The 13581-nt window shown below is 53.1% G+C and overlaps 1 protein-coding gene across 1 annotated transcript in view; it reads right to left on the reverse strand.

Annotated features, from left to right (window-relative positions):
• The window catches only part of LOC138657334 (disintegrin and metalloproteinase domain-containing protein 33-like), a 105672-nt gene that overhangs the window by 18494 nt on the left and 73597 nt on the right, over nt 1-13581 (reverse strand). The window contains exons 4-7 of the mRNA XM_069745069.1: nt 2231-2309; nt 1834-1910; nt 1465-1654; nt 891-956 (exon numbers count right to left, since the gene is read on the reverse strand). Coding sequence (XP_069601170.1) covers nt 891-956; nt 1465-1654; nt 1834-1910; nt 2231-2309 — 412 coding nt within the window. The remainder of the gene's footprint in view (nt 1-890; nt 957-1464; nt 1655-1833; nt 1911-2230; nt 2310-13581) is intronic.

Raw genomic sequence — 13581 nt, forward strand, 5'->3', positions numbered from 1 at the left:
AAAATGTTAAAAAAACAGACAATGTGATTTTCTGGATTTTTTTTTTCTCAGTTTGTCTCCCATAGTTGAGGTCTACCTATTATGTAAATTACAGACGCCTCTCATCTTTTTAAGTAGTGGAACTTGCACTATTGCTGACTGACTAAATACTTTTTTGCCCCACTGTACATGGATAGTAAGAAGATGGCCACAAATAGACCAGAGCTACAGGGAGGAAAAAGATTTACCTTTGAGTGGCCACTCTGATTTGACCTAGTACAGTACTCTAATACTAGCATTCCTTCTACCTAACCCCCTGGACTTATCTCCCCATGAATATGTATTTGTAACTATTTTTCTCCCTGACCCACTTTCTGGTACTGTCCTGGTTTGTTTAATATTTGCCCTCATCTCACTCCACCGGTTAGAAGCTATTTTGCAGACAGAACATGATGGCTTCCTCAGCAAAGTCTAGAACTCTATTCTGGAGTTAGAAGGTGAAAGCCATGAAGCCCCCAGACTGCTAAATGGGGTGCCTAGCACCAAGCCTGAACTTCCCTCTATAAGCTGAACAATTATTACAAACCCTAAGGATGGGAAAGGGAACTTGTATAAAGTACGCAAGATTTAGTGAAAGCTAAAATGGAACCGCAATGGGGTCCAAGTCTACCCCAGAACAAATGAATGTGTGAAAACAAATACAGTGACAGAGTTAAGACATATGGGAAATGGAACAGAAAGGTTATAAAGGCAAAATGGAAAGAATGAGCTGAAACCAGAATTTTATGGCATTATCAGGATGAATTTGTAGGATCAGACAAAGGAGATGATAAATGAAACATATGGACAGACAAATATTGGGCTTACATAAGTTTCAGATTTCAGTAAGTCACGCATTCATATAAACTCACCAGTGAGTGGTCAGCGACAATATACAGCTCCATGTACTTCTGAGCTCCCCAGACATTCCTCTTCATCTGCAATAGGAGCAATAGATGTTAGGATTCAATTGCCAGTGATGATAAAAATACAAAAACGAGTAACATAGCAAGCCATTAGTGTCCGAAATTAAATCTAACAATATGGTTAAGGGTTATTTTCATCATTTTGATTTTTTTTTAGCAATAATCCACTACTCATGGATGTGTGTAGATCACACACAATGCCAGAAATCTGCAGTAAGCCTTGATTTCACAGCCCCCCTCCCCCTGCTTTACAGCAGGAGACAATTTAGCACTCGGCCAACAGATGGCGATAAAGTGTGCTCCTTAATCTGTTCTACAAAATCACCACTAGATGGCACCCTAACCTCTAGAGGAGCAGCACTAAAATCTGCAGTTCTCCTAGTCCTATACAGTCTATATGGCCGAGCTCTGGGTCAGGGCTGCTGGTAATGGTGCTGGATATGTAGTGATGCCCCGCGGGTCCAGTGTCCATATCTGCAGCTCTGCTTGGTCTGCTATGGTGGGTCAGTCTTAGTCTCACCCTGTGGTGCCCAGGCTGGGAGGTGAAGTCTTCCAGGTGTGTTGTGGCAGGATTGGGGGGTCCTTCATGGCCACAGCCCCCTGCTTTAATGGGCAGGTGTCTGGTCTGGTACAGTATATGGGTCTGGGAGCTCGGTCCAGTTCGAGGATGGAGGTAGAAACTGTTGTTGGCGCTGAGGATGATGAGACCGCTGGAATAAAGAGCGCAGAATATTAGAATCCACGACGCAGGCCATTATAATGGACACTCCGTCCGACAGTGACCCCTATAATGGACGCTCCGTCCGACAGTGACCCCTATAATGGACGCTCCGTCCGACAGTGACCCCTATAATGGACGCTCCGTCCGACAGTGACCCCTCCATCTTACCTGATCCCTGAGCAGGTGCTGAGAGCCACCGAGGACGCGGCGTGGCCCTTCACCTGGCCGTGATAGTAGCAGTGCTCCTGTGGACAAGAGGAGGATAGGAGTGATAGTACCACATAGAAACCTCTAGTAAGGACTACAAGTCCCATCATCTGAGGAATGACCGACCCAGAGAACCTGCATGAAGAGCGGGTCATACCGGACCCTCTGCCCCTGAACATGAGGGTCCTAGAGGGGGACATAGTGGATATGCCAGAAAGGCCTTAAATGGGGATACCCCTTTAAGAGTGGAGTGCACAGTGTCAGTGTGCAGCTGCGCAGGAAGGAAGCGCTGACACATCTGTGATTCCCCCTGAACCCTCGGGTCACAGATAATGTGGAGAGATAAACTGGGACTTACAGTGTGATCAGGGGCCACGGTCACCGGCTCTCCGTCCGCCGTGTAGTGCGTCTCGGTGAAGCCCGGAGAAAACAGGAGGCTGCGGGGAAAGGAGACGCGGGGTTAATGGCGAATGTAGGAGGCGTCACACAGTGTATCACACCTAGATACAGGGTATCACACTCCTAGATACAATATATCACACTCCTAGATACAGTGTATCACACTCCTAGATACAATATATCACACATATAAAGTGTATCACACTCCTAGATACAATATATCACACATATAAAGTGTATCACACTCCTAGATACAATATATCACACATATAAAGTGTATCACACTCCTAGATACAATATATCACACATATAAAGTGTATCACACTCCTAGATACAATATATCACACACCTACAGTGTATCACACTCCTAGATACAGTGTATCACACTCCTAGATACAATATATCACACACCTACAGTGTATCACACTCCTAGATACAGTGTATCATATATTATTATTATTATTTATATAGCACCATTAATTCCATGGTGCTGTACATGAGAAGGGGTGACATACAGAGCTATAGATATCATTTACAGTACACAGACTTACAGGTTTACGATGACAGACTGATACAGAGGGGAGAGGACCCTGTCCTTGCGGACTTACATTCTACAGGATTATGGGGAAGAGACAAGAGGTCGGTGGTGCAGCACTGGTGGTGGTGAGGCAGCAGCTCGGGTGGTTGGTGACCTGGCAGCAGCTCGGGTGGTTGGTGACATAGCAGCAGCTCGGGTGGTTGGTGACATGGCAGCAGCTTGGGTGGCTTGTGATGTGGCAGCAGCGTGGGTGGCTGGTGACGTGGCGGCAGCGCGGGTGGCTGGTGATGTGGCGGCAGCGCGGGTGGTTGGTGACGTGGCGGCAGCGTGGGTGGTTGGTGACGTGGCGGCAGCTCGGGTGGTTGGTAACGTGGCGGCAGCACGGGTGGTTGGTGAAGTGGCGGCAGCTCGGGTGGTTGGTGACATGGCGGCAGCTCGGGTGGTTGGTGATGTGGCGGCAGTACGGGTGGTCGGTGAAGTGGCGGCAGCTCGGGTGGTTGGTGACGTGGCGGCAGCTCGGGTGGTTGGTGACGTGGCGGCAGCTCGGGTGGTTGGTGACGAGGCGGCAGCACGGGTGGTTGGTGAAGTGGCAGCAGCTCGGGTGGTTGGTGACGTGGCGGCAGTGTGGGTGGTTGGTGAAGTGGTATCAGCTTGGGTGGTTGGTGATGTGGCGGCAGCACGGGTGGTTGTTGACGTGGCAGCAGCTCGGGTGGTTGGTGAAGTGGCGGCAGCCCAGGTGGTTGGTGACATGGCGGCAGCTCGGGTGGTTGGTGACGTGGCGGCAGCTCGGGTGGTTGGTGACATAGCGGCAGCTCGGGTGGTTGGTGACGTGGCGGCAGCACAGGTGGTTGGTGAATTGGCGGCAGCTCGGGTGGTTGGTGACGTGGCAGCAGCTTGGGTGGTTGGTGACGTGGCGGCAGCTCGGGTGGTTGGTGACATGGCGGCAGCTCGGGTGGTTGGTGACGTGGCGGCAGCACAGGTGGTTGGTGAAGTGGCGGCAGCTCGGGTGGTTGGTGACGTGGCGGCAGCTCAGGTGGTTGGTGACGTGGCGGCAGCACGGGTGGTTGGTAAAGTGGCGGCAGCTCGGGTGGTTGGTGACGTGGCGGCAGTGTGGGTGGTTGGTGAAGTGGCGGCAGCTCGGGTGGTTAGTGACGTGGCGGCAGCACGGGTGGTTGGTGACGTGGCAGCAGCTCGGGTGGTTGGTGACATGGCAGCAGCTCGGGTGGTTGGTGAAGTGGCGGCAGCTCGGGTGGTTGGTGACGTGGCGGCAGCACGTGTGGTTGGTGAAGTGGCGGCAGCTCGGGTGGTTGGTGACGTGGCAGCAGCTTGGGTGGTTGGTGACATGGCAGCAGCTCGGGTGGTTGGTGAAGTGGCGGCAGCTCGGGTGGTTGGTGACGTGGCGGCAGCTCAGGTGGTTGGTGACATGGCGGCAGCTTGGGTGGTTGGTGACGTGGCGGCAGCACGGGTGGTTGGTGAAGTGGCGGCAGCTCGGGTGGCTGGCGACATGGCGGCAGCTCGGGTGGTTGGTGAAGTGGCGGCAGCTTGGGTGGTTGGTGACGTGGCGGTAGCTCGGATGGTTGGTGACATGGCAGCAGCTCGGGTAGTTGGTGAAGTGGCGGCAGCGAGGGTGGTTGGTGACGTGGCGGCAGCGCGGGTGGTTGGTGACGTGGCGGCAGCTCGGGTGGTTGGTAACGTGGCGGCAGCACGGGTGGTTGGTAAAGTGGCGGCAGCTCGGGTGGTTGGTGACATGGCGGCAGCTCGGGTGGTTGGTGATGTGGCGGCAGCACGGGTGGTTGGTGAAGTGGCGGCAGCTCGGGTGGTTGGTGACGTGGCGGCAGCTCGGGTGGTTGGTGACGTGGCGGCAGCTCGGGTGGTTGGTGACGTGGCGGCAGCACGGGTGGTTGAAGTGGCAGCAGCTCGGGTGGTTGGTGACGTGGCGGCAGCTCGGGTGGTTGGTGACGTGGCGGCAGCACGGGTGGTTGAAGTGGCAGCAGCTCGGGTGGTTGGTGACGTGGCGGCAGTGTGGGTGGTTGGTGAAGTGGCAGCAGCTTGGGTGGTTGGTGACGTGGCAGCAGCTCGGGTGGTTGGTGGAGTGGCGGCAGCATGGGTGGTTGTTGACGTGGCAGCAGCTCGGGTGGTTGGTGGAGTGGCGGCAGCTCGGGTGGTTGGTGACGTGGCGGCAGCACAGGTGGTTGGTGAAGTCGCGGCAGCTCGGGTGGTTGGTGACGTGGCAGCAGCTCTGGTGGTTGGTGACATGGCAGCAGCACAGGTGGTTGGTGACGTGGCGGCAGCTCGGGTGGTAGGTGACATGGCAGCAGCTCGGGTGGTTGGTGACGTGGCGGCAGCACAAGTGGTTGGTGAAGTGGCGGCAGCACAGGTGGTTGGTGAAGTGGCGGCAGCTCGGGTGGTTGGTGACGTGGCGGCAGCTCAAGTGGTTGGTGACGTGGTGGCAGCACAGGTGGTTGGTGAAGTGGCGGCAGCTCGGGTGGTTGATGACGTGGCGGCAGTGTGGGTGGTTGGTGAAGTGGCGGCAGCTCGGGTGGTTGGTGACGTGGCGGCAGCACGGGTGGTTGGTGACGTGGCAGCAGCTCGGGTGGTTGGTGACATGGCAGCAGCTCGGGTGGTTGGTGAAGTGGCGGCAGCTCGGGTGGTTGGTGACGTGGCGGCAGCACGTGTGGTTGGTGAAGTGGCGGCAGCTCGGGTGGTTGGTGACGTGGCGGCAGCACGGGTGGTTGGTGACGTGGCGGCAGCTCAGGTGGTTGGTGACGTGGCGGCAGCTCGGGTGGTTGGTGACGTGGCGGCAGCACGGGTGGTTGGTGAAGTGGCGGCAGCTCGAGTGCCTGGTGACATAGAATGACATAGAATAACAAATCTGCAGGTGGTTGGGCATTTAGGAAATAGCGACCACAATATTGTGCAGTTTCACCTGTCTTTCACTAGGGGGACTTGTCAGGGAGTCACAAAAACATTGAACTTTAGGAAGGCAAAGTTTGAACAGCTTAGAGATGCCCTTAATCTGGTAGACTGGGACAATATCCTCAGAAATGAGAATACAGATAATAAATGGGAAATGTTTAAGAACATCCTAAATAGGCAGTGTAAGCGGTTTATACCTTGTGGGAATAAAAGGACTAGAAATAGGAAAAACCCAATGTGGCTAAACAAAGAAGTAAGACAGGCAATTAACAGTAAAAAGAAAGCATTTGCACTACTAAAGCAGGATGGCACCATTGAAGCTCTAAAAAACTATAGGGAGAAAAATACTTTATCTAAAAAACTAATTAAAGCTGCCAAAAAGGAAACAGAGAAGCACATTGCTAAGGAGAGTAAAACTAATCCCAAACTGTTCTTCAACTATATCAATAGTAAAAGAATAAAAACTGAAAATGTAGGCCCCTTAAAAAATAGTGAGGAAAGAATGGTTGTAGATGACGAGGAAAAAGCTAACATATTAAACACCTTCTTCTCCACGGTATTCACGGTGGAAAATGAAATGCTAGGTGAAATCCCAAGAAACAATGAAAACCCTATATTAAGGGTCACCAATCTAACCCAAGAAGAGGTGCGAAACCGGCTAAATAAGATTAAAATAGATAAATCTCCGGGTCCGGATGGCATACACCCACGAGTACTAAGAGAACTAAGTAATGTAATAGATAAACCATTATTTCTTATTTTTAGGGACTCTATAGAGACAGGGTCTGTTCCGCAGGATTGGCGCATAGCAAATGTGGTGCCAATATTCAAAAAGGGCTCTAAAAGTGAACCTGGAAATTATAGGCCAGTAAGTCTAACCTCTATTGTTGGTAAAATATTTGAAGGGTTTCTGAGGGATGTTATTCTGGATTATCTCAATGAGAATAACTGTTTAACTCCATATCAGCATGGGTTTATGAGAAATCGCTCCTGTCAAACCAATCTAATCAGTTTTTATGAAGAGGTAAGCTATAGACTGGACCACGGTGAGTCATTGGACGTGGTATATCTCGATTTTTCCAAAGCGTTTGATACCGTGCCGCACAAGAGGTTGGTACACAAAATGAGAATGCTTGGTCTGGGGGAAAATGTGTGTAAATGGGTTAGTAACTGGCTTAGTGATAGAAAGCAGAGGGTGGTTATAAATGGTATAGTCTCTAACTGGGTCGCTGTGACCAGTGGGGTACCGCAGGGGTCAGTATTGGGACCTGTTCTCTTCAACATATTCATTAATGATCTGGTAGAAGGTTTACACAGTAAAATATCGATATTTGCAGATGATACAAAACTATGTAAAGCAGTTAATACAAGAGAAGATAGTATTCTGCTACAGATGGATCTGGATAAGTTGGAAACTTGGGCTGAAAGGTGGCAGATGAGGTTTAACAATGATAAATGTAAGGTTATACACATGGGAAGAGGGAATCAATATCACCATTACACACTGAACGGGAAACCACTGGGTAAATCTGACAGGGAGAAGGACTTGGGGATCCTAGTTAATGATAAACTTACCTGGAGCAGCCAGTGCCAGGCAGCAGCTGCCAAGGCAAACAGGATCATGGGGTGCATTAAAAGAGGTCTGGATACACATGATGAGAGCATTATACTGCCTCTGTACAAATCCCTAGTTAGACCGCACATGGAGTACTGTGTCCAGTTTTGGGCACCGGTGCTCAGGAAGGATATAATGGAACTAGAGAGAGTACAAAGGAGGGCAACAAAATTAATAAAGGGGATGGGAGAACTACAATACCCAGATAGATTAGCGAAATTAGGATTATTTAGTCTAGAAAAAAGACGACTGAGGGGCGATCTAATAACCATGTATAAGTATATAAGGGGACAATACAAATATCTCGCTGAGGATCTGTTTATACCAAGGAAGGTGACGGGCACAAGGGGGCATTCTTTGCGTCTGGAGGAGAGAAGGTTTTTCCACCAACATAGAAGAGGATTCTTTACTGTTAGGGCAGTGAGAATCTGGAATTGCTTGCCTGAGGAGGTGGTGATGGCGAACTCAGTCGAGGGGTTCAAGAGAGGCCTGGATGTCTTCCTGGAGCAGAACAATATTGTATCATACAATTATTAGGTTCTGTAGAAGGACGTAGATCTGGGTATTTATTATGATGGAATATAGGCTGAACTGGATGGACAAATGTCTTTTTTCGGCCTTACTAACTATGTTACTATGTTACTATGTTACATGGCAGCAGCTCGAGTGGTTGGTGAAGTGGCGGCAGCTCGGGTGGTTGGTGACGTGGCGGCAGCTCGGGTGGTTGGTGAAGTGGCGGCAGCTTGGGTGGTTGGTGACGTGGTGGCAGCTCAGGTGGTTGGTGATATGGCGGCAGCTCGGGTGGTTGGTGAAGTGGCGGCAGCTCGGGTGGTTGGTGACGTGGCGGCAGCTCAGGTGGTTGGTGACATGGCGGCAGCTCGGGTGGTTGGTGAAGTGGCGGCAGCTCGGGTGGCTGGTGACATGGCAGCAGCTCGAGTGGTTGGTGAAGTGGCGGCAGCTCAGGTGGTTGGTGAAGTGGCGGCAGCTCAGGTGGTTGGTGACATGGCGGCAGCTCGGGTGGTTGGTGAAGTGGCGGCAGCACGGGTGGTTGGTGACGTGGCGGCAGCTCAGGTGGTTGGTGACATGGCGGCAGCTCGGGTGGTTGGTGAAGTGGCGGCAGCACGGGTGGTTGGTGAAGTGGCGGCAGCTCGGGTGGTTGGTGACGTGGCGGCAGCACGTGTGGTTGGTGAAGTGGCGGCAGCTCGGGTGGTTGGTGACGTGGCGGCAGCTCGGGTGGTTGGTGATGTGGCAGCAGCTTGGGTGGTTGGTGACATGGCAGCAGCTCGGGTGGTTGGTGAAGTGGCGGCAGCTCGGGTGGTTGGTGACGTGGCGGCAGCTCGGGTGGTTGGTGACTTGGCGGCAGCTCGGGTGGTTGGTGACATGGCGGCAGCACGGGTGGTTGGTGAAGTGGCGGCAGCTCGGGTGGTTGGTGACGTGGCGGCAGCTCAGGTGGTTGGTGACATGGCGGCAGCTCGGGTGGTTGGTGACATGGCGGCAGCACGGGTGGTTGGTGAAGTGGCGGCAGCTCGGGTGGCTGGTGACATGGCAGCAGCTCGAGTGGTTGGTGAAGTGGCGGCAGCTCGGGTGGTTGGTGATGTGGCGGTAGCTCAGGTGGTTGGTGACATGGCAGCAGCTCGGGTGGTTGGTGAAGTGGCGGTAGCTCGGGTGGTTGGTGACGTGGCGGCAGCTCGGGTGGTTGGTGACGTGGCAGCAGCACGGGTGGTTGGTGATGTGGTGGCAGCACGGGTGGTTGGTGATGTGGTGGCAGCACGTGTGGTTGGTGATGTGGCGGCAGCATGGGTGGTTGGTGACGTGGCAGCAGCGCGGGTGGTTGGTGAGGCAGCAGCTCAGGTGGTTGGTGAGGCAGCAGTGCCGGTGGTTGGTGAGGCAGCAGCGCGGGTGGTTGGTGAAGCAGCAGCGCGGGTGGCCGGTGACGTGGCGGCAGCTTGGGTGGTTGGTGACGTGGCGGCAGCTCGGGTGGTTGGTGAGACGGTAGAATGGATATTGCAGGCTGTAGGCTTTCCTGAAGAGATGGGTTTTCAGGTTCCGTCTGAAGGAGCCGAGGGTGGTGGATAATTGGACGTGTTGAGGCGTGAAATTCCAGAGGAATATATCTAACACAATGTATCACAAACCTAGATACAATGTATCACACACCTAGATACAATGTATCATTCCTCATGCATCACATCTACAGACAGCGTCACTTATTACTCTGGATAAACCTTCCGGCCTTTGTGCATTAAACGCTGCACAGCGAGAAGCTTCCATAGACAGAAGTGTTAATAGTTTATGGGAGAGACCTGTCAGTCACCAGCTCAGCGCTGCGAGGAGCCGGCTGGGGGCACAGACAGACGAGTATTGTCTCCAGCAAAGGTTCAAAGAGTTATACACCTAGATGTAGCCACGTAGCCAAACTGCAATTCATGCTGCCACCACATGCATCAGGTGAAATGGGAATCCCATCAGTATCTGGTGACTGCCCATCATCTCCATCATCAGTATCTGGTGATCGCCCGTCGCCTCCATCATCAGTATCTGGTGATCGCCCGTCGCCTCCATCATCAGTATCTGGTGACTGCCCGTCATCTCCATCATCAGTATCTGGTGATCGCCCGTCGCCTCCATCATCAGTATCTGGTGATCGCCCGTCGCCTCCATCATCAGTATCTGGTGATCGCCCGTCGCCTCCATCATCAGTATCTGGTGACTGCCCGTCATCTCCATCATCAGTATCTGGTGATCGCCCGTCGCCTCCATCATCAGTATCTGGTGATCGCCCGTCGCCTCCATCATCAGTATCTGGTGACTGCCCGTCATCTCCATCATTAGTATCTGGTGATCGCCCGTCGCCTCCATCATCAGTATCTGGTGACCGCCCGTCTCCTCCATCATCAGTATCTAGAGACCGCCCGTCACCTCCATCATCAGTATCTAGAGACCGCCCGTCTCCTCCATCATCAGTATCTAGAGACCGCCCGTCGCCTCCATCATCAGTATCTGGTGACTGCCCGTCGCCTCCATCATCAGTATCTGGTGACCGCCCGTCACCTCCATCATCAGTATCTAGAGACCGCCCGTCGCCTCCATCATCAGTATCTGGTGACGGCCCGTCGCCTCCATCATCAGTATCTGGTGACCGCCTGTCACCTCCATCATCAGTATCTGGTGACCGCCCATCGCCTCCATCATCAGTTTCTGGTGACCACCAGTCTCCTCCATCATCAGTATCTGGTGACCGCCCGTCTCCTCCATCATCAGTATCTGGTGACCATCCGTCACCTCCATCATCAGTATCTGGTGACCGCCCGTCCCCTCCACCATCAGTATCTGGTGACCGCCCGCCTCCTCCATCATCAGTATCTGGTGACTGCTCGTCACCTCCATCATCAGTATCTGGTGACCGCCCGTCTCCTCCATCATCAGTATCTGGTGACCGCCCGTCTCCTCCATCATCAGTATCTGGTGATCGCCCGTCTCCTCCATCATCAGTATCTGGTGACCGCCCGTCACCTCCATCATCAGTATCTGGTGACCGCCCGTCACCTCCATCATCAGTATCTGGTGACCGCCCGTCTCCTCCATCATCAGTATCTGGTGATCGCCCGTCGCCTCCATCATCAGTCTCTGGTGACCGCCCGTCTCCTCCATCATCAGTATCTGGTGACCGCCCGTCTCCTCCATCATCAGTATCTGGAGACCGCCCGTCACCTCCATCATCAGTATCTGGTGACCGCCCGTCACCTCCATCATCAGTATCTGGTGATCGCCCGTCTCCTCCATCATCAGTATCTGGTGACCGCCCGTCTCCTCCATCATCAGTATCTGGTGACCGCCTGTCTCCTCCATCATCAGTATCTGGTGACCGCCTGTCTCCTCCATCATCAGTATGTGGTGACCGCCTGTCTCCTCCATCATCAGTATCTGGTGACCGCCGGTCTCCTCCATCATCAGTATCTGGTGACCGCCCGTCTCCTCCATCATCAGTATCTGGTGACCGCCCGTCTCCTCCATCATCAGTATCTGGTGATCGCCCGTCTCCTCCATCATCAGTATCTGGTGACCGCCCGTCTCCTCCATCATCAGTATCTGGTGACCGCCCGTCTCCTCCATCATCAGTATCTGGAGACCGCTCGTCTCCTCCATCATCAGTATCTGGTGACCGCCCATCACCTCCATCATCAGTATCTGGTGACCGCCCGTCTCCTCCATCATCAGTATCTGGTGACCGCCTGTCGCCTCCATCATCAGTATCTGGTGACCGCCCGTCTCCTCCATCATCAGTATCTGGTGACCGCCCGTCTCCTCCATCATCAGTATCTGGTGACCGCCTGTCGCCTCCATCATCAGTATCTGGTGACCGCCCGTCTCCTCCATCATCAGTATCTGGTGACCACCCGTCTCCTCCATCATCAGTATCTGGTGACCGCCCATCTCCTCCATCATCAGTATCTGGTGACCTCTCGTCTCCTCCATCATCAGTATCTGGTGACCGCCCATCTCCTCCATCATCAGTATCTGGTGACCTCTCGTCGCCTCCATCATCAGTATCTGGTGACCGCCCGTCTCCTCCATCATCAGTATCTGGTGACCGCCCATCACCTCCATCATCAGTATCTGGTGACCTCTCGTCTCCTCCATCATCAGTATCTGGTGACCGCCCGTCTCTTCCATCATCAGTATCTGGTGACCGCCCGTCTCCTCCATCATCAGTATCTGGTGACCGCCCGTCTCCTCCATCATCAGTATCTGGTGACCGCCCGTCACCTCCATCATCAGTATCTGGTGACCGCCTGTCTCCTCCATCATCAGTATCTGGTGACCGCCCGTCTCTTCCATCATCAGTATCTGGTGACCTCTCGTCGCCTCCATCATCAGTATCTGGTGACCGCCCGTCTCCTCCATCATCAGTATCTGGTGACCGCCCATCACCTCCATCATCAGTATCTGGTGACCTCTCGTCTCCTCCATCATCAGTATCTGGTGACCGCCCGTCTCTTCCATCATCAGTATCTGGTGACCGCCCGTCTCCTCCATCATCAGTATCTGGTGACCGCCCGTCTCCTCCATCATCAGTATCTGGTGACCGCCCATCACCTCCATCATCAGTATCTGGTGACCGCTCGTCTCCTCCATCATCAGTATCTGGTGACCGCCCGTCTCCTCCATCATCAGTATCTGGTGACCGCCCATCACCTCCATCATCAGTATCTGGTGACCTCTCGTCTCCTCCATCATCAGTATCTGGTGACCGCCCATCACCTCTGTGATGAGGGAACAGCCGCCATCTTTGGACGGGCGTACTAACACAGATTGGCGTGACTCCATTTTGTCTCCTGGTCTCAGGTCGGCAGCAGGAGCGCTCCTGGCCCCCACCTTTTTCTAATGAATAAAGTTCCTATTAGTATGCTAACGGGCTGAGCTCAGTGTAAACTGTAGACGGTATTTTAAAAGCTCACTGAGGAAACCACGCCAGCAGGGGGGCTTGGAAATGCTTGGGGCTTAATTAAAACACGCATGCCAAGTGGCCACTGGATACACATCTATTATGGCAGCCCAGCCGAACCGTCTCCAACATGGAATTGTGAATTATGGACGCATTGTCCAAGGTACAGGCTCATAAAAAATATTCTCCTTGCCCTAAAGAAATTGTGCATCTAACAGTGCGACTCCCGTGGCGGTGGGAGGCATGAAACCCGAGATATAGAGATCAGCCTCCCACAGGGACCGAATGGGTCCAGGTTTGATCCCAGTACGACCGGCAGAACAAACCACAGGCGCTGGTACTGCCCGTGTGCTGATCCGATCATCCTGAGGGAAGTTATCCCATTTATTAGATATGGGAATAAATCTTGCAGGGAGGCGGAGGGGGTGGAGATTGCTAAGCCCACCCAGCTGCAGGCAGGGGGCTCAGCCAGGTATAAGAAGAAGCTGAGGTCACTGGGAGGCTCTCACTCCACAGAAGAACATGATGATGATATCTTAAGGAACAGGGTATGCCAGCCAGAGGGGGGAGCAAGCACATGCTTTCTGGGGGCTGCCCGGCAACTAAGTTTTTGGACCTGCGGAATGCTATGCCCCCCCCGGCTTCCACAAGCGACCTTCAACCTGGTAAATTGACCTCCAGCTTTATACTTTTAAGCCTTGTATTATTATTGTTATATTGTACTCTGACTGTAACGCTTGATATATTGTGACTGTATATTTCTTGTAATTATCTAGTGCGCCCTTAAGGCAATTA

The sequence above is a fragment of the Ranitomeya imitator genome, chromosome 1 (genome assembly GCF_032444005.1).
Source record: "Ranitomeya imitator isolate aRanImi1 chromosome 1, aRanImi1.pri, whole genome shotgun sequence".
NCBI classification, from domain to species: Eukaryota; Metazoa; Chordata; class Amphibia; order Anura; family Dendrobatidae; genus Ranitomeya; species Ranitomeya imitator.